General features: G+C 47.0%; 2 protein-coding genes across 2 annotated transcripts in view; one reads left to right on the top strand and one right to left on the bottom strand.

Annotated features, from left to right (window-relative positions):
- Positions 1–21,806, bottom strand: part of LOC142588871 (uncharacterized) — a 517,173-nt gene that overhangs the window by 111,886 nt on the left and 383,481 nt on the right. The window contains exon 9 of the mRNA XM_075700690.1: positions 13,736–13,808. Within this exon, the coding sequence (XP_075556805.1) occupies positions 13,736–13,808 (73 nt within the window). The remainder of the gene's footprint in view (positions 1–13,735; positions 13,809–21,806) is intronic.
- The window catches only part of LOC142588327 (XK-related protein 6-like), a 277,150-nt gene continuing 268,452 nt past the window's right edge, over positions 13,109–21,806 (top strand). The window contains exon 1 of the mRNA XM_075699937.1: positions 13,109–14,298. The gene's annotated coding sequence lies outside the window, so the exon portion shown is untranslated. The remainder of the gene's footprint in view (positions 14,299–21,806) is intronic.

Genomic DNA, 21,806 nt, shown 5'->3' with positions numbered 1-21,806 from the left:
CTGGACCCCTGGTCATACCTCGCTGCCGGGTAACGAATGCGCACATGCGGTTGCCCGAGAAATTTCCCTCCGGGCGACTCGGCGTGGTGAGGCGACTAGTTCAGAGTGGGGGGATCCCTTGCTCCGTTACAAAGACATACTCCATCATTATACACGCATTCGTCGCACCCACGCAGCACCACCGCCGTCCTTGTCGCGGAAGGAAGCAGTGGCATTAGCCAGTTACAAACCACAACTTTTCCAAATCTTGTCTTTCTCAATAAATTCTACCCACACTGTTATGCAGATCATTGCCCTGGCTGTGGCAGCTCGCCTACAATCTTCCACGTCACCATTGAGTGCACTGCAAACCTCTTTCCTCCCTTGCCAACTCTCCTTTACTTACTACGCGACAAAGAGCTGTGGGACGATGCCCCCCGCGACGGACCTCCCGAGGTCCTCCGAGCTGTGATACAACGGGCTCGAAACATCGCCGGAATCATCTTAGGGACCCTGGACTGAGGGTTCCTCCCACACTGCTCTCGCCATTCAAATATTATTAATAAAGATGTTTTACTCTCTGTCTCTCTCTCTCTCTGTCTCTCTCTCTCTCTCTCTCTCTCTCTCTCTCTCTCTCTCATTTGCACTAACGCCTGTCCTCCGAATGTCGAAGGCCGAGTTAGCTAAGCAGAATGCACCCTCAAGTTTCGGGAGGTTGCAGGCGTGTGGCTGACCCAATGACGCAAGAACGTCCACTTTGACCACTGCCCCGACCCCCACAACCCTCCTCACCCGGAAAGAAACACGTCCGGAGAAAAACGGTGGCGCAGTACTCGCACCTTTCTTCCAAACAAGGATGACATGAACGAAAGAACAAGGGAGTGGAAGATAACAAGGAAAGAAGAAAGAAAGAGAAAACAAAAGAAGCGAACCGACAAATAAAGTAATCAAGGAAGAAAGAAAAAGGAAGTAAACGAGGGAGAAAATGAAGAAAGTAAGAGAGTGAAGGAGGAATAAAGAAAAAAAAAGCAGGAAAGAAGTAAGTAAGAAAGATGATAGAGAAGTAAGAAAGTAATTAAGAACAAATGCACGAAGAAACTAAGGAACGAAGGAGGAAATGAGGAAACAAAGTGGGAAGTAATCAAAGCAGAAAGGAAGAAATAAAATAAAGGAAAGAAATGATGTAAACAAGGCTAGAAAGAGGTAAAGGACAACATTCTCGCGAAATCGACAAAGAACAGAAAACACCTGAGCTCTCTCTTTCTTTCTCTCTTGCTGTTGGTAACTCGGCGCACCCAAAGGACTAACAAAGGTGCCGAGGTATCCAGGGCATCGGGCATCGGGAAACAAAAGGCGAAAAACAACGCGGCACAAGTGGGGGGGGGGGGGGCGGGCAGGGGTGCTAAGACGCTCATTTTTACAGGGCCTCGGGGAGTCCTCCTGCGGGAAAGGTGGCAGGGGGGTCACCTTCCCGCGAGATAAGGACGTCCGCAGGGAAGGCCGCCGAGGACTCGAGCTCAGCCGGTCCGGGGCGACAGGGGTGTGCGTCGCTTCGCGTCACGTCGTCTCGAGTTTCGGCCGGCTTCGCAGAAGAGGAGACGTCGCTAATGAGGAAAGACCATCAAGCGCGCGCGGGAGGCATTTTCTCGGGAAAGAAACGGGGAAACAAAAGAACCCCCCGAAGCTGCCGAGGAAGTTTGAGAGAGGATTCCGCTGCGCAAGATGTGGACGATGGAGCCGCAAGCGACGCCAGTTTCGCTGTGAAGCAAGGGCCAGAGAAGCGCATTTCCCGGATGGGGGGGGGGGGGGGAGATTGATTCCCGAAAGTAACGGGATAGGCCCCCGCCCCCGAGTGAGTTGAGGCCAATGTTCAGAAAGCGCGAAGCAAACTTTTTCTTGTGCAAGCGAAGCATGAGTTCTAGCACCCGCAAGGCCATGACGGGGAACGTGTAGAGAAACGACAAAGAAGGTTGAACATACTCTTTCATTCCTTTGTAAATTGGTGCGATTGGGTGGATGTCTCATTTTCCCTTCATTAAGGTTAAACACGTGTGTGTGTGTGTGTGTGTTTGTGTGTGTGGGGGGGGTGCGTGTGTGTGTGTGTGTTTGTTTGTTTGTATCAAGAACACCGTGTGTGTATAAAGCACCGTATCAAGAGCAGAGGGCGCACTATCTGCGCTGACTAGAACTTACACTGCGCACCATAAATCATTATCCATGACACACATTTTGGAATACAAAAAAAAATGAAATGCAGATGTTTTGAGGATACAATACATGCAAACACGACTCTCAGGTAAGTGCCAGCGGTTACCATGATTAATAATAATAATAATAATAATAATATTTGGGGTTTTACGTGCCAAAACCACTTTCTGATTATGAGGCACGCCGTAGTGGAGGACTCCGGAAATTTTGACCACCTGGGGTTCTTTAACGTGCACCTAAATCTAAGCACACGGGTGTTTTCGCATTTCGCCCCCATCGAAATGCGGCCGCCGTGGCCGGGATTCGATCCCGCGACCTCGTGCTCAGCAGCCCAACACCATAGCCACTGAGCAACCATACCATGATTAAGCGTAGCGAAAACAAGATGAGTTATATATGCAGATACAAAGACGTGATGTTTAGCACATGAAATCTCTAAGTGCAACCTCGAATTATCTAAAAAATTGAGGCGTTAAGCGCACAACTTCAAGCCACATACGTCAAAAAAGCCACATGTAAGAAAGAAGCGCTGAAATCATACATGTACGCTGTGTGAGAAGTGTACATTTGTGCTCAATCTAAAGTTAGACAAGTTAGTTTTCCTTTGTTTCATTTATTTCGGACGAGACATTGTTAAATTTATGAATAAAGTAATAGCATAAGAACATCACAGAAAACATCTCTCGTTACGTCGACAGTTCCATCAAATTTACTCCAGCCACGTTTTCTTCTTTCGTTAAGGATGCTAATGCTTTTCCTAACGACATGATAGATCTAACCGTTCCTGACGGCTCGCTTCTGGTGACGACGGATGTCACTTCACTCTACACGAATATTCCCCACAGGGATGACATTCAGGTTGTCTTGAACTACTATGAACACCTAGAGTTCAAAACTAGCCTACACATGGCTCAAGTTTGAATGGCGTGGACTGGATAACGAGGCCAAAACGGGGTAGATGGTGTGAAGCGGATTGCGGAAATGAATCATCCCGAGTTCGCACAATGTACTCCCTCGACGAGTGGCAAACTACAAAAAATGTGCGCGTGCCAGGAACTTCTCGAAAGAGACCGTAACATTGAAAAGGTGCCGGGATACCAATACCCGTGGATTATAAGCAATTTTCGTGTCATCAGTCAGATCAGAATCTGCCAGTGCTGCTTCTACGGTTTGTGGCAACACTGATTTTATTTTCTTTAGAAACGCTTGTACGATCTGCTCCCTCGATCTGTCTGCCACGACGGCTTCTCTGCGCACGCTCCTTGTGTCTTATAAAAGCAGGGGGTGTGACGTAGTAAACGCCTCAGTAGATAGCAGTGCCTTGTCTTTCCTCCTTCCTGCGCCGTTCTGTTTTGCGTTAAGGTTTATTACGACGCCCCGTTAAATTTTCATCTTCACAGTTACTGTTCCCTGTGTGCGCTTCTGGCGAGCTCAATATTCGGCTATATTCTCGAACGCTCCTCGACGCGAAGCGAAGCTCGTGCTTCGCTCCACCAATCAGAGCACACTGCCGCCCCTCGGCTAAAGAAGTTGCTACGCTTCTCAAGAATTGCCGTGGGGTGTCGTCGAAGCGCAGTGAGCACTTCTGTCGACAGGAGGCGCTGCCACCGCATTAACAGCTAGTGCTTTGAAATATCAAGAGTAGAAAGGAGGCCGTTATATGGGGCCTTTTTAGACATTGGAGTAGCGTATGACTACTTAGACCTCAACATTTTTGTGGGACATTCTGGAAGAGGAAGGCTTAGGCGACGATTGTCTAGAGCTTTCGAGGGAGATTTACCTAGAAAATACCGTTTGCGTTGAATGGGAATGGTTGAGGACCGAGTAGAAAGTTCACATCAATAAGGGGCTGATGCAGGGGTGCCCTTTATTCCCACTGTTGTTTATGATGTACACGGTGAGGATGGAAAGGGCGCTAGAAAAAAGTAATATCGGGTTAAAAAAGTAATATCCATCCATCCATCCATCCATCCATCCATCCATCCATCCATCCATCCATCCATCCATCCGTCCGTCCGTCCGTCCGTCCATCCATGGATGGATGAATACGCCTTATTGCAAAATAAGGCGACCTACGTCGCCTCATTGCAAAATTAACTGCACTTCGAATTGACTCCTTCACAATAACATGGCTTCGTAATTTTCTTTCGAATCGGCAGCAGTTCACAGTAGTTAATAATATTGCTTCCTCTCCTACTTACGTTACTTATGGTGTGCCTCAGGGCAGCGTTTTGGGCCCTTTACTCTTCCTAATTTACATAAATGATTTGCCACTTAATGTTTCTTCTCTCTTACGTATTTTCGCTGACGACTGCATTATTTACAGATCAATTAACAGTACTGACGACCACCTGGCCCTTCAAAATGGCCTTAGCCTAATTCATAATTGGTGTAACACCTGCTTAATGGCTTTAAATGTATCAAAATGTCTTTAGTCGTAAGCGTGACAACTCACATTTCTTATACAACGTCAATAATAAAGAATTGTTACATATAGTATCCTATAAATATTTGGGTGTTCACCTAACCGAAAACCTCTCCTGGACAGACCACATTGCAGCCGTTTGCGCAAAAGCTTCAAGGACATTAGGTTACCTACGTCGTAATCTGGGTAATTCACCTTCCAACATCTGCAAATTGGCCTATCAGACATTTGTTCGTCCACAGCTCGAGTATGCATCATCCATTTGGTCCCCACATCCCACATACTTAATCGACATGCTTGAATCAATCCAGAACCGAGCTGCCCGTTTCATTTCACGTAAATATAGCCATCATTCCAGCGTAACGCAAATGAAACTCGATCATTCCATACAGCCTTTAGTTCTTCGCCGTAATATCGCTCTGTTATCCTTGTTTCACAAATATGTTTACAATGCCGCACAATCCACACTACACATCCAGATCGCCTCGAACACGTCTCGCCAATTAAATAACCACTTAAGTTTTGCGCGCATGTACGGTACGACACATGCTTTTAACTTTTCCGTACTCCCTACCGCCATTCGCTTGTGGAACAATCTGCCTGGTCATACTGCCTCCGAGTCAGATCAGGAAAAATTTCGTCATATCCTACACGAGCATTTTTCATCATAGCACTTACAAATCACTTTATCTTGTTTCTTACACTTGGCAATGTGCTTCGAACTTCTTGTGATGTTTTTTTTATTGATGCATTGCTAACTCGCTCTTAAGAATTGCTATTTTATGCTGCGTCACGTATTCACTTGTATGCCCTGTATATGTTATTGCTTTTTTGCGTCTTTTTCCCTAAATATCCCTTCAAGAATTGTACTCCCTGATATGGTTCATTTTTGGTGTATTTTACTTTCTAGTATTAGTGTCTTACGTTAAATTTTATTCGTGTTATTTCCTTAAGTGTACCTTTGTGGCCTTTCATTACTTCAGTTGTTCCTTTTTCATGTTTTGATCTTGGTAGTAATGTCGATGAGCCCAGCAGTGAGGCGTATCTCTTGTATTACACTTTAGAAGGCTGTTTACTCTTTTTTTTCTTGATTTTGTAACCTCCCTTACACAATGCCCCCATATAGGGCCTGTAAGGTATTTTAAAGAAATAAAAATACATACATACATACATACATACATACATACATACATACATACATACATACATACATACATACATACATACATACATACATACATACATACATACATACATACATACATACATACATACATACATACACACACACACACACACACACACACACACACACACACACATACATACATACATACATACATACATACATACATACATACATACATACATACATACATACATACATACATACATACATACATACATACATACATACATACATACATACATACATACATACATACATACATACATACATACATCGAGTCGAGTCGAGCTTGGGTGTTTGTTGACGGGAGGAACGTTCTGAAACACGGAGGTTAAGGTTATAAGGTTAAGGTTAACTGCCATCACTTCCATCAGCTTTTTTGCCTGTAGCTAGCGACCCTTCCCCTCCTCCCTGACCATTTTCTGCGTTTGTTTAAGCACGTTTCTTAATTTTTCTGCTTCCACCTCAGCTTGAAATACGCCGTTTTGTTCCACAATTCGTTTTTGCTCCCACTCTGTGAATTTCATTTAGCTTGGGTGCACAGTCGTGAGTAACCACGAGTACAGGTCCGCTGGGCGTGCCTCCAGCTGAAAGATTTTTTGCCGCTTTACTGGCACGTAAACTGGGATTGGGAAGAACAATCAAGACTTCACGCGCGCAATAAGCGCGTTGCTCACGCCAATATTATGCTGTGCGATTTACAGGGTTACCGACACGTAATTTCTAAGTTCTACGGAATCTCTACAGCCCACTTCTCAAATGTAAAGACACTGGAACTAGCAGGTATGAATGTCACGAGAAATTGTGTACGTCGTATTAATTTGATTCTAAAGGGGGTAGAAAGTCGGCCTTTGTTGATACGACATACTGCAAGTGAAACGCAAGAAATGGGGACAGATGCATGATACAACACAGCGCATGTGATTGCATGCCCTGCTTCTGTCTCTGTTTGAGGCGCTTGACTTGCACGATGTTCATAAGGTTAGTCACGAAATGCCGGACCTTGTGCCATCGACACTATGGTGACGTCATCGCACAAATCTAAATATGCTAACTTCGTGTCAGCATAAGGATGACACGATGACGCTTCCCGTAAACAACAACAACAACAACAAAAAACCGCAGATTTCCAGCGCACGTAGAAATCGGTTATAGGCGAAGCTTTCGGCGATCTTGATACGCAGAGATGCGGGCCATGACAAGATATCACTCCAGCGAAAATTTTCGAAAAAAGAAAAGAAAAAAAATGGGCGCAGGAAGATAAAGAAGACGATGTATCGACAAGAGCTAAAAGCAGGACGAAGACTTAGGCTCGAAAAAGAAAAAAAACAAAAAAAGGAAGATGAGCAGTAGTTCCAGACGGCTTACGGAAAGGTGAAAAAAAAAAATGAGAGAGGTGCGTCGGTGGAAAGGAACACACAAAACTGAGGACTCTTGAGAAAAATAGGGCGCTGCGGGTTGTCCATAAGTAAGGGCTTTATCAATAAGTAGTGTTCATCCAGAAGCAAATGAGGATTCAATTACTCCGCCCTAACCAATGGGCTTTGGAGGGACAGAAAGAATGAATCTGCGCTGGATGCATAGCGTAAGACGGCTACGTTCATGGTGGCGTGAAGATGCAGTGAACCCTGAAGAAAGGCATTGAAGGTTATTGAAAATGCTTTGTTAATTGATTATTTTTTTCAATTTCAAGTAACGCATATTAAATGAGTGCTGAAATGACATAATGAACTTCTCTCAATATTTTGCCTTAAACGAAGGTGCAAAACCTCTCAAACACTGAAAAAAAAAAAGAACGTTTCAGCATTGAAGATTATTGAAAATGCTTTGTTATTCGATTGTTTCTCAATTTCAATTTCAAGTAACGGATATTAAATGAGTACTGAAATGGCATAATGAACTTATCCGTGTTTTGCGTTAAACGAAAGTTTAGAGCCTGTCAAGCCCTGGAAATAACCTTGCCAACATTGAAGATTTTGAAGATACTTTGGATTTCCATTGCTTTTCAATTACAAGTCGTGGATATCAAAATGAATACTGTAATGACATAATGAACTTCTCTCCATGTTTTGCGTTCAACGAAGGTTTAAAACCTCTCAAACCCTGAAAGAAGAACGTTGCCAGCATTGAAGGTTATCGAAAAAAGCTTTGTTATTCGAGTGTTTTTCAATTTCAATTGCAAGTGACGGATATTGAATCGAGTACTGAAAACACATAATGAACTTGTCTTTGTATTTTGCGTAAACGCAGGTTTAGAACCTCTTAAACCCTGAAAAAGAACATAGCCAGCAGTGAAGATTTGTGAAAATGCTTTGTTATTCGATTGTTTTTCAATTTCAATTTCAAGTGACGGATATTGAATCGAGTACTGAAAAGACATAATGAAATTTTCTTCGTATTTTGCGTAAACGCAGGTTTAGAACCTTTCTCTCGCCGACAGTGAGGGTGAAACGAGTGTTTTCTTCTTTCACCACACTCGCCTTCAAAGGTAGACAAAAACAAGAGAAGCAAAGTGCTGATGCCCTTCGGAACGGCAGAGCGAGAGGGCGAAAATTAATGCGCCCGCACGAAAAAAAAATGAAAAAGAAAAGCACGAGAATCGAAGACTGACGGTGCTCCAGGCATGCCGCGGGCCTTACGTCAATGCCGAGCGGATAAGCTGCCGAAAGGATGAGCGTTGGAGTGTCGGACAAAGGCGGCCGGAGGGAAGGAATGGAGGTCGAGAGCGGCAGAGAGACAAGCAGTGAGAAAAGGGTGTCAAACACGGAAAGAAAGGACGGAGGAGTGAGAGAGAGAGAGCGAGACAAGAGTAGGCGCCGAGGTCGTTACGGCGAGGTCGTAATGACCGTGTTCAATCCAACTCGGAAACGGCAATCCGCGCAGAACGCGGCGACGCTACAGTGGGGAAGTAAAGGCGCATAAGAGAGGCAAAGGGAATCCTGAAGTGAAGGGAAACACACACAAACAAACACACGCACGCAGAAGCAGACACACGAATGTGTACGCACCTACGTACACACACGAAAAAACACATAAAACAAAAAGCGTACCCTCGCCCACACAGGAAGCACTGATACACACAGACATGGGAAAATACCGGCCTTCCTCGCCCCCACCTCCAAACACGCAGACAAAGATACGCACACAGAGACACAAGCACACACGCAAACATGAATGCAAGCCCCTACGCACAACAAACGCATAGCCCAAAGACAAATACAGAGACGCTGGTTCACGTACAAAACACACGGAGGGAAGGCGAGTAAGAAACAGAAAACTTCCGTGTGGCAACGAACAACGCGTTTCCACAGGCCACACGATTAGGCGAAAAAAGTCCCACGACATTCGGGAGAGAAATAAATGCGAGCGCGAACCCGAAGAAGAAGAAGCAGAAGAAACAGCCGAGGAAGCTCCAAATGACCATCGAATCGAGAGCGAAGCGCAAAACTCGAGTAAGAGTGTGTGTGGAGCCATATGATAGGGTACACAGCACACGTGCGAGACCAGAGTGGCGAACATTAAAGAGAAAAGCCGGACGTCGTTAACGGCCCCCCATCGTGATCGGCAACGAAGAGGAGGTGATGGCAGAGACAAAAAGGGGGCAGGAGAGGCCGTAGGACAAATAACCGATGAGTGATAACGACACACACAAGGCGCGCGAAGTGTGAAAGAGAAGAGAAGGGATTAAGAACGGCGCCACGTTAGGGAACAAGAATCACGGGGTGGGAGGAGGGGGGGAGGATTCTCCGTAGCGCACTTTAAGGGCGTAGACCAAATATTAATAATAACAAAGAAGAAAAAAACTAGCAGGTGGAGGGGCTAAGCGGGCAAAACACCGAGGACAGTCACAAAGCGAAGGAACAAAAAACAAGTAAAAGGAGAAACGCGCTCTTGCCTCAGGAATTGAGCACCATACAGGGAAAAAATAACGTTCACAATGTGAGGTATACAATAAAGTTCCTTCACTCACTCACAATGTGAGGTATACGTTGTACACAACGATGACCTACTGCTTGGTCATGGGGCGAAGAAATGAAGTGGAGAAAAAGAAGAAGAGGAACAGCAAAAAAGGGGGAAAAAAGCCAGAACAGAGAGAGAGAGAGAGTGTGTGTGTAGCGAAGGAGAAATAAGCCTAACAAAACTTTTGACCACGGAAAAGCCAAAAGAGGGCGAGACAGAAAAGTCAGGGGAACCGCAATTTACCGAGAATCCACATATCGATCACGTTTGATCACTTGCGTAGAGTGGAAATAAAGAGGAAAAAACAAAAGAACCTCGGGCTTACGTCGGCAAAGACGCATCGCAGGATTAAAGTTATATCTATACGTATCGAAAAGGAGCCACGAGATAAGCGAAATACGCGACCGAAAAGGGGTGCGAAGTTGATAGAGGAAAGAAAAGGGAAGGCGATGTAGGAGCTTACGGTAAACCTAAAGTTAAGATACGTCGTCAGGGGACGGCCGGTGACCGGTGCGTTCGAATTCACGCGACTCGATTCCACGTGGTTTGCCACCTCGAGCATTGCGACAGAATGTCGTAGGTTTGTCGTACGAACGAATTCTTCCGCTCGGTGCTTCCGCTCCGCTTCTGACAACGAGGTGGTGCTCTTTCGACTCCCTCATTACGAGCATCCCGAAAACAAAGGGAATAGGGGGAAGCTCCCAAGGTTGGCGAGAGTGTTGAAAACAAGAGGAAGGGTGCTCGGCCGCGCCAAAACACACACACACACACACACACACACACACACACACACACACACACACACACACACACACACACACACACACACGTGTGTGTGTGTGTGTTTAACGAGAAAGGGCGAGATTGGGCGAGGGAAACGCGAATGAGGAAATGAGAGGGAGGGGATGGAGTAAAATGGCAGGCGTCGCATCGACGAGCAGAGGGCCGTAAGGATCAGGTGAAACAAGAAACTAAAGTCTAAAGAGAGGGGTTAGAGACAGAAAGAAGGATTTGGGAAGGAAGGAATCGAGACGCCGAGTTGCCCTTTCTTTCCTAATCTCAAGGGAGAAAAAGTACAGTGCCGGTCATTGAGATTTCGCCAAGGGCAATCGGTGAGAATCACGAAATGCGAGAGAAATGTAAGAAAAGGCGCGAAGAAAGTGTCCCGCTCCACACGGCAAAGAAATAAAAGCTAGAAAAATACAAGCTAAAAGAAACGCGAGCGACAGGAAAAACGACAAGCGCCAGGGAAGAACGAAAAGAAAATAAAGAAATCAAGGTGAAAAAATTCATGAAAGGCATCCGTATGTAAAAAATAATAAAAGTGAAGGTCGCCTTTGTGTCCGCTCAAACGGAGAAAGGGAATAAAATACGTGAGGAATGATATACTTGAGAAGGGCCGGGCGAACGAATTCAGAATACGCAACAGAGGACTGAACAAGATCACCAACAAAAAAAAGAAAAAGAAACGAGACCAGAGTGCAGCTGCCAACACACCATGGCAGGACCTTCGGAACTAGAGATATATGTGGTAGCACGTGTAGTGCCTTCGCCATCCACTTTTTCGGGCAAGGCTTGTCACTACATAGGAACGAAAGAAAGAAAAAGCAGGTTCTGTGTCGTTCGGCTAGTTATGTCTGTCTTTCTTGTTACTTTCAGTCTTCTATTTTGTCAAGTATTTGGGGGATCCGAGCATATGATGGGGCATAGAGTCAAACAAACGCAAAACAAGCGTGCCTTCAAGGTAAAAGAAAACGGAATGAACACTAGCGTGAATCTTCCACGTAGGCTTTCCTCAGGCAACCTTCCTCTCGGCATTAAAATTTTTTTTCGCTGTTTCCCCAATTTGCCTGTGCGCAGTGCGGTAAAAAAAAAAACTCTCTTTACGTCCTAACATGTGGGCGCTGCCCGTCTACCTAGCAAGCACATACCGTACCCGAGAACTTTGCCTCCACACCATACCCCAGGTCGTGCCAGTGTTTTCATGGCGCAAGGACACATGCTCCTTGGAGGAACGCGGGCTGGATGCGGCCTACAATGCCCCACGGCTACTCCCAATGCCACCGTCGTTCCTTGTTTCTCACTGCCTCCCTGAACACACAAACTCATAGAAAAGCGTCATACAAAGAAAACGCCAACGACTCGTGCTCTGGAACGAAGACCGATCTCACGCCACGGACACGAAGAAAAGAACGACTCCCGGGACAAGTAGGAAATAGGGACGGCGGTAGAGAGAGAGAGAAAGAGAAAGAGGCAAGTATCCTCCTAGCCCGCTACTCCTACGGCCTCGGAGTCGAGAAGTGAAACGAGGTTCAGCACCACGCCGAGAACAGTCCGCGTGGTGGCAGGGGAGGGCGGGTAGAGCGAGAAAGAAAGAAGAGAATCGGTAGAGGTACATATTCTAGGGACCATAGTAGAGAGAGACGAGAGGCGAGGAGCGGAAAGATGTCTCAAGATGGCGCGCGACCGAAGCGGCGGCGCTGCCATCGCGCGCCAGAGGACGAGCCGACGACGCGGCGGCGGCGCAGCTCCTCTGCCCCGCTTCGGGGGCGCGCGCAGCTTCTCCCGATCCCTCCGCATCCCTTCCTTCCCAACTATACTGGAAGCGCAATAAAGCGTAGGGAGAGAACCCGCTCCCGCTGGAGCGCGCGGCGCAACGCAGGCTCCGTGTCGGACGCATCTACACCCGTACGGCGGGAATGGTTCCGTCCTGCGTCCCCAGCCCTCTCCCTCTCCCCAGTGTGCCTCCTCCGGGCGTCTCCCTTCGAATCTTTCTTCCTCTCTTCCTCTTCGTCGTAACCTCCCGCTGCGCGCACCCCCCCCCCCTCCTCGACGCCCTCACGCTGCCCTCAGATGGGATCCCTAGCGCGGTCTCCTGCCGCCTGTCCTTCCCCATATTCTCCCCCCGCCCACGGGAAGAAGGAAAGCAAGGAGCTGGGACGCAGGGAGGATGCGGCCAGATCGTTACGCCACCATCTCACCACTCCTCTTCCGATTCTCCTTCCAAGCGTCAGCCCTAGCTCCCACTGAACGGGAAAGGAGGAACGGGAGAGTTACTGCTTGCAGCGAACCTCCGCCCCCTCCCCGCGTGCGCTCTCTCTCTGTCTCTCCCTCCCACGCCGCCACCACCGCGTTCATTCGGGGTTCTCTGCAGCGGGCTCGGGCCCCCTCACGTTGTATGAAAAAGGGAAAAAAGAGGGAGGGGCAGAAATAAACAGAGGAGAAAGATAAAAAAGAGAGAGAGAGAGACATGAGCCAACGCCGCCTCGTTGCCGCCGGGAGCGCGAGCGCGCTAGCTCTGCCTGGGTCCTCGTCGTCGTAGTAGTAGTGAGCGTGTGGCACGGACGGTGCGGTGCGCGCGCGTCTGTGTGATTCACGGTTCTCTCTCCTCCGTGTGGGACCCGACGTCGAGAGGCCGGTCGGTCGGACGGCCGCCGGGTCGTCGTCGTAACGTTGACTCGCGCTGTACGCGCAAAGAAGAAGACAGTGCGGGTGTGTGTGTGTCTTTCCGCTTCAACGTCGTGCTCGCCGGGTTCCAGCCTGCGGCATCCTCTCCGTTCCGCGTTCGCCACGCAAGCCTCTCGGGCTTCTGACCACGGGAGCGGAGAGACGACCAAGAAAAGGATACCACTGTCTCCTCCTTTCGTCGGTACTGGATTCGGCATCGGTTTTCGTATAATTCTAGAAAAACAAGAAGAAAGAAAACTGCGAAGCGCCGTGTCTCCCCCTTCCCTCTTTTAAAGTCAGAGGGGGCCAAGTGCCGAGAGAAGCAGGAGCCAGCCCGTGGGGGCGCCTGACGTTTGGTGAGCCCAACACCGGGAATTTGTGGCGTGTCGCGCTCTCTCGTCGGAAAAAGGAGAAGACGGGTGCCCAGCGAAGAACGTGATCGTCGTATTCCTTCTCGGATCTGGGTGACGCGACGTCGGGATTCCGGGGGACGCGGCAGTGACAGCGTGCGACGTGCGTGTACTCACCTTCAGGATGCTGGCGCAGCCGGTAAGGCCCAGGGACTCCCAGAACGACACCACCGCCTGACTCTCGGCGTATCTGCGCAAGTTTGCAAAGAAGGAAATAGACAAACAGTCGGTGACTGATCGTGTCTAACATTATTTTATCTCTCTCTTTCTTTTTTGTGTGCGTATGGCTCTCGCTGATCCCCCCCCTCCCTAGACCATCTCACGTGATGCTACATCTGTGCGACAAATCCTAAGCGCCGAGCGCGCCTGCGGTGGACGGCGTCGTTCCATCGTTCCATCGGATAGACGACGCGCGGCGGTGCACGAGAACGCTCGACACTGTGACTCGGCCATAGGGTCGTCGTGCCGGACTGACGTCATCCTCACCGCTTCGCCATCGGAGTGACCAAGTTTTTTTTTTCTTTACCGTTGTTCAGTTTTGGCCGCCGTGCTGTTGTTAGAGCTCACACCAAGGATTATCGCGGAATCGGACGAGGATGTCTCAATAGGAACGGTGCAACGCGGCCTCTCCGTCCAATTAGGTGCGAACACCTGCTCGACGCCGGCGATATCAAAGAACGGTGAGTGGCCCGTCCAGCCCACGTTTCGCTGGGATTTCGTTCTCCTAACGAGAGCTCTTTGCTCGCGCTTTATAGTAAGAGTGGCTCTGCGAGCATTCGTTCTAAACAAGCGAAAATATATATATATATATATAAATATCGCCGGGAAGAAAAGTCTCCGGTCAGATTTTGTAGCGATCCACATCGTCTTTTCCCCATTCCCTATTTTTTCCCTATTTTCCATTGGCTCTGCGTGGTGAGTCGTCGCTGCGAAGTTATGTAACCGGCATTAATTGGCCGCTCGAGGCAGCGGGCGATTGGACACGAATTAATCAGAACGTCACCGCTCGTAACAAAATACAGCGCGCATGTTGTGAGGGTTAACTCCCGGAATGTTGTTCCTCAATTTTCTATGGCGACGGATAACAAAGATATAAAACGAATTGAAAATGTTATGACTCGTTGCAAACAAAATGCAGCTCCCGAACAAGATACAGCCCGTGCAGCTTCATTCATTAAGGATTAAGGGCACGGAACGGCAGGCTAAGCATTATTTTCCTTTCATTTCCGTAACTTATCCGTTGCCCTGGCTGAAAAGATAAACGATAAAAATAACAAAATTAGATAAGTCGTGGATCGTAACAATATGTAGTCCCTTAGAGCCGGGGGGTTGCATTATGTAAGGGCTCCGTTCTTGGGATTCTAATTGTCTCTCGTTACCCACGGCCCCGAAGGAGGCCGATGCCAGTGAGGTAAAAGCGCGACGGTAGGCGAACTATTTAGGAAGGACAAAAAAGAAAAAAAGGAATGAAACTGTTACGGATCTTTACAAATACACGGAAAAGAGCGAAGCTGCGAATACAACGAACGAATACAACAAATGCGTTGATCAAGATTTCTTTCACAACAGCAACACGAAGGTGGACACCGAATGATGCGAGTCCTACATGCTGTTACGCGTATACGTATACGGCTACAAATGTTGACGCACGTCGCGTTCGCCCATCACGCACAACCAGCACTGCAGATAAAAGTGGCGCTGCCGATCACTCGCACCGTGCGAATTTCCTCGGGCCGTCTGGCACAGAATCTACGCACGCATGCCCCGAGTTGGGTTGCGCGTTCATTATCGCGCTATCAAAGCATTCTGCTCATTTCTAGACCGGTTCCGGGGGTCGTATGTTGTGACGATCCATTCGTCCGTCCAAGAAGACGGTGAAAAAATGAAATGCAAGTTTACAAAGTGGGGGCCTCTCCGTGGCATGCAAATGTGCTTCGGATATGGCTAGCGACAAAACTAAGAACGCTGTCTACTTTCGCTACCTTCCTGCGAAATCGCTTTCAACTTGGATTTCATAGTAATCTGAGGGTGAGGTTAGGGTGCAACGCAGATGATGTGATAAATGTCCATTACCGGATCCAGGACTTCATACATTTAGAGATCGCAGTTGGCGCAGGGTTCCCGTTGAACCACCTTCTGCAGGGTGTCATCATACCTTGCTGGTGAAGCAGCGCACTGACCCGGACACGGCGAAGGCACAGAACACACGGCACTCGCTGCACTAGCTACTATTTTATTTGATGACACATACTTCATATTTATATACCTGCGCGAACCACAGGCGTCAAAGACAATCATTTTTCAAATTCATTTGCCCTCTGAATCAGTCTATAACTCAAACACTCACGCCCATTTTTGGGAGCGAGGGAGTTATAAACCGAGTCACACCTATATTCACGTTTACGGGAGTAAATTTCTTCTTTTTTGTGTACTGTGTGTACTGCTACCCCTACCGATGTGCTGGTTTAACACGTTCTCTTCTACACGGAATCACGCGATGAAACAACAGACGCTATCTAAATATCCTCATGGAGGCAAATAGACGCCTTCACACGCCTTCAAGTGAATTAGACCTTCAATAAAGCGAATGGCCTTCTTGAAGCGTTCGGCTATTTGCTGACATTGACAGTCATCGTCGATGGTTTCTGTGTTTTTTTTTTGTTGTTGTTTTTTACAGCGACGCTGTATATGCCTAGGCGAAACACTCGCGGTCCGACCACACAAAAAACCTACTGCGGGGTTTTATGAGCCATTGGATTCGTCTTACGTGACGGGCGGACAGATTTCTCGTTGGGTGGGGATAGAAATGTCATACGCGTTTAAAACATACACATTTGCCTACGTATTATTGCAGGGAAGCGGATACAGAGAGTGACTGGGTTAGGACAACGTCATGACGACGTAATTATCTCGTAGCAAAGGTGAGGCGCGCCATTGGCTACGCCCATAGTGACGTCGTTTCTCTCTCGCAGCAGAGCGCGCGAGCAGCAGTCTCTCTCTCCGACTTCGCAATATGTTCAAAGGATGTGCTCCTGTCTTTAATTAAATGAAATGTGCGGCCCCAGTGTATGTCTTGGTAACTACAGTGCACAACCAAGTCGTAAACACTATGATTAACGCATTACGAAACACAATTGCGTAACCTAATTTAGAAGAACTTTGATGAACCCGCTGAATTAACACAATGAACCGCTCACTGCGCCTCTCCGCGATGGTGATTATGCGAAGCCCAGTGTACGGCATTTCAAACAAACATTGTGATAAACCCAAAACAAACGTGCGCGTAACCTCATTAAGAAACACAAAGACACGAGCAATAATTGAGAAAGAGTTCAATAAATCGTCAGAATTAACCAAGCGTTAAACACCGGGACCGCAAATTTCAGCTTCGCTGGTTTTCAATCTGTACGGGGTCCATGGGCGGTAATTGTTCTGTTTTTTTTTTTTCATCTCACATCCCTTTGAATTCATGGCGTACACTCGCGTTTACACGGCTCGTTTTTTTTTTTTTTTTGCCAGTTCTCTCCGTTAGTGGCAAGAAAACAGTCGCGGACATCTGTGGCTCAATTGAATGCGCACCTAACCCATTTCGCTTCAGTCGGCAGAGTATACTGCCGCACCCGACCACTTCACGCTTTTTTAAGAAGCCCGTTCAACGCGTATTGCGTTCCCTAACCAACGACAAGTTAATCAGTTTTTTTAGCAGCTAACAATGCCGCTAATAATTAATCCCTGCACATGCTTCTGAAAGGGCAATTGAATTCCTTTCTCATAACAAAAACTGAAAAAAAAACAAGGGGGAAAAGGCACGACATGAATGGACAGTACAGTAATATTGCTATTTAGTGCACGTTCAAGTCAGGCATGGGATATAACGTATGCCCTAATAAACCAAGGATCTGTGAGCAAGGCGTTTTGCAAGCGCCGCGTAGACAGTCTATGATTTCCCGTAAGCTATATTACATTTCTCCACGTCACATTCTCAGAAGATGCAGTCTACGTAACTAAGATTTTGCTAGAGAGTTATAGATGTGAAAATTTTACGGGTTAGCTTTCTTTTTTGCCTGATGCTGCAATGTTTAGCAATGTTTGTAAAGCTTTTGAAGGCCCAAATAAAAAAAAATCTTGCTTGCAACAGTCGGCACAGATTTCAGCTTCTGCTCTCATAGCGAGAAATTTCAATAAAACTGGTCGAACTGCTCTGCAGTGATAATATTTCCTCATTTAAAGTGTATTTGCACAGAAAGAGTCGGAGTCGGCCAGTGGGCAAAGCTTCCTATTAAGGGCGCCGAGGTATTTGTCAAAGAATTACGCAATGCGCTAAAACATTATTTACTGCGTAACTCGCTGGTGCACGAACAAGATAAACAAACTCTATAAATTTGAGAATACCGACAAAACCACGTCGCTAAATACGACGATAGAGAGTTGCTGCGCTACCGGAAGCGCCGAGCTGTTCGAACAACGGCAATATTTTCTGCCTGTCACCGTTACTGAACTTGGCTTGGCTCGACTCGAGTCAGCGACAAGACTGCAAGGTTTCGAGATGCATTGTTGTTGGCGCAACGAGAAGTGCTGTCACGAGGAAAGGAATTCACGCGGAACGTTTAGCACAGTACTAATACGCAAACAGTACTATATATAGTACAGTACTAATAAGCTCATCACGAGAAGAGATTCTGACCTAAGTATACATAGTATGCACGTGACGTCACATCCGCTGCTGTCGTCTGCTTCCGCTACCTTCCGCCATCTTGGGGTACCTCATCAACAGGCGCGCGCATAGGCCTATAGGTTCCCCAAGATGGCGCTGCCGTAAACCGGAAGTCGCGGGGTATCGTTGAATGACGTACGTGCATACTATGTATAGCAACAATTCCTAAAACCATAGAGTTTCTCACCATATCACCTAGAGGGAAATCTGGCGCTGCTGCGGTATGCATGGGAATGCCGGTATATTGTGACTTCGGATTGGCATCGTTCTCGGAGAGCCAGGCAAGCACCATTCCGTTTGTCACAATGATTCATATTCTACTAAAACTGCACGTAGACAGCTGTTTTAGCTTTATTATGACACAAAAACATGTTTTGTTTAACTATGAGAGCTTTTTATTGCATGTACAATTATATGATACGTAAAAAGCATCAGCGGGCCGCTAAAGTTGGAGGACAGACGACAGGATTCTCGCTCACGTTTTGAAACAGCTTGTCGCCTGTTCTTGCTTTTCTTCCTTTCGTCATGCATTGTAGGTGAGTAAATGTGCAATTTGCTTGAATGGAAACATTTTATGAAGATTTTACTTTAAGTACGCGTTATTTGTGTAGCCATAGTCACGTTTTAGACGAAGATTCTTACAACACCAGCCAACACAAGCCTTGCAGACACATATACCGTCATTCCGATGACAGCACGGCGCCCCTTAAGAAACTCCCATAGACGGTGGCGCCAGATTTCCCTCTAGGCGTTATAGTGGGAAACTCTATGACTAAAACCACGCACACACACAAAAAGAAGATAAACATTTATCTGCGGTATAACGACGAAGGTACCAGGCTATGTTTTAGGACAGGGTATCGTTTCGTTCCACAAAGCAAAAGCCAAAATTTTCCAATCCTCACGTACATCGTTGGAAACTCATTACTGAGACAGCAGGGGATAAAATTAAAAAAAGAAACAAAGAGGCGCAGGATCGCGCGCGGGGGGCGGGGGGGGGGGAGTACGAGAGTTTTATTAGAGACTATACATGTGTCCACTGGAAAGTGGGGACAGCCCTAAAACTAGCGCGGATAATAACAGCACCGCTTTTAAGGGAGTCGACGGTCATTAAATAAGTAATAATTAATCTCTATCAGTGTCACTTATCCGGAACAGCGGATGAATTACTGCCGAGATATTAAATCAATACTCCGAGAATGTAAACGGAACGGGCACCGTGGAATCACTCCCTCGACCGTCTTTCTTCTTTTTTTTTCGATCCCTGACACAACGGCTTAAAATAACGCGGTTGAAAGTAAATACAGCTAAAAAACGGTCTCAAACGGGAGCGGTGCGGCGACTGCCTCATCAAAGGAGCATGCATATTCATGCGCATATATTTTAGAAGCAAAAACACTCATTAACTAACACTGGATACGCCAGAGCGTGCGCCGACGAGCGTTATACACTTCGTGTTACATGTCGCGGACAGTTTCGCCGTGTTTAAAACGACCTAGTTTGCCAGGCGGGAGCGAAACCGCAGGTAAATAAAAAAATAAACAATAAACGTGCCGAAAGAAGCGGGGTAATTGCGAGAGAAATGCGTTAGCACACGCCGCACCGCTTTGAGGTCCCTGGATCCACGATTTCAACCGCGTTAGGAACTCACTCGGCACAACTGACTTAAAGACAAAAGGGGGGGGGGGGGTTTAACCGAGGGGCCCGATTTTCATTAGTCATATCATAAGAAGCCAACAAACACGGACACCAAGGACAACACAGGGGAAATTACTTGTGCTTAATAAGTGAATTGAAAGAAACGATAAATTAATGGAAATAAAAGTGGATGAAAAAGCAACTTGCCGCAGGTGGGGGAACGATCAGACAACCTTAAGCACAAGTAATGTCCCCTATGCTGCCCTTGGTATCAGTGTTTGTTGGCTTCTTATAATATATATATATATATATATATATATATATATATATATATATATATATATATATATATATATATATATATATATATCCTAAGAGAATGGGCGCGGATACGCAGTGGCACTAGAATAGAGTAGCCCATACGTAAGATGTAGTAATAAGATTATAACAAGTACATAATGTGACAAATATTTTTGGATAAAAGAACGAGAAGTAGAAAATACGCTTGAAACGATCGCTTAATGAATACAACTCAACTGACGTTGCAACAAAAAAAAAATCGAGTATAATCATTAGGCGAGATTAGAGAGACGTGGCTTCGGGGAACCAACTTCGCAACGACCGCTGTGCGAACCGTACATAGATGTCGCGTGCGGAACTAACTTGAAGCGATGCATTACGGGGGAAAAAAAATGAAGAGAAAGTTAAGCGCAATCGGGACGCGACACAATTATCGTCGCATTTGCGATAAGGTCTGCAAGCGTGTTCGGCCACACGCAAACATCGCGGCGCGCCACAAGGAAGAGGAGAGAGAGAGAGAGAGAGAGAGAGAGAGAGAGAGAGAGAGAGAGAGAGAGAGAGAGAGCCTTGCCGATTAAGTACAGAGGTTCCTGCGACACTGAGAGAGCGGGAAAGTCATTACGCAAGTTTTTTTTTTTTCGCCGCAAATGAGCGGTATACGCGCGCTTTTCTGAAACGTGGGGAGGGATTTCCGTGCGTATATACAGGGAGCACTCTCACGCACAGGCAGCGGCGGCGTCTGTAGAAAGCTGACGCCGACTCACGGTTATTTAGCCGTGGCCTCCGAGATCGCTTAACCGCGGCCTCCGAGATCGTGCGGCGCTACTCGTCCCGGAACAGCCTCGGAGACGGTTTCTCTCATTCGTAGAATGGATGTAGCAGCTCCAACAGGGCGGAACAGACTGGATCAATTGGAGCAGCATTCCCACTAACGCGTTTGTCCCAAAACTGGTGCTGAATAAGGGACCGAATTTCGGCTGAATATGCATTATTTCATCACTTCTCGGCTTCAGTCGCGTCCTACAACGATCAATTACGAAGTTATTAAGTGAAACTCAAATAGTCAGCTTTAACCACGCCTGTATCGAGAAAAAAGAATTGCCAACACAATACTGTCGGCGCGTACATAAACGTTTATTTCACCATCCCGCATTCACGGACTGATTTATTACGAATTGAGCACTCATACGAGGGAAGAGGTGCGAAAAATTAGAGACCATTAGCAGGGCCGCTTACTCGCCGCTTAATGGTATTTTCTTTCCTTTCTTTCAAAGGGGGGGGGGGGGTTCTGGAAACACGATAATATGCAGAGAGTAGTGACTGCGGAGGCGCCAATGATGAACTAAAGTCGACCACTCCGCGCTGTTGGTGTCGGCGATAAAAACTCACGAACGAATGGCAATATAAACCAAGCCCACGAAGGATAGGAATAAGATAAGCTATTTACGACGCATTACGGACGTCCTCGACAACTGCTCGCTCTACAATGGAAGCAGTCAGCATCGTCAAATGCTCATTAGTTCGACAGTCTCTTCA

Source organism: Dermacentor variabilis, chromosome 7 (assembly GCF_050947875.1).
Source record: "Dermacentor variabilis isolate Ectoservices chromosome 7, ASM5094787v1, whole genome shotgun sequence".
Classification (NCBI taxonomy): Eukaryota; Metazoa; Arthropoda; class Arachnida; order Ixodida; family Ixodidae; genus Dermacentor; species Dermacentor variabilis.
Note: the sequence above shows the minus strand (reverse complement) of the source record. Positions and strands in the feature narration are given on the sequence as shown.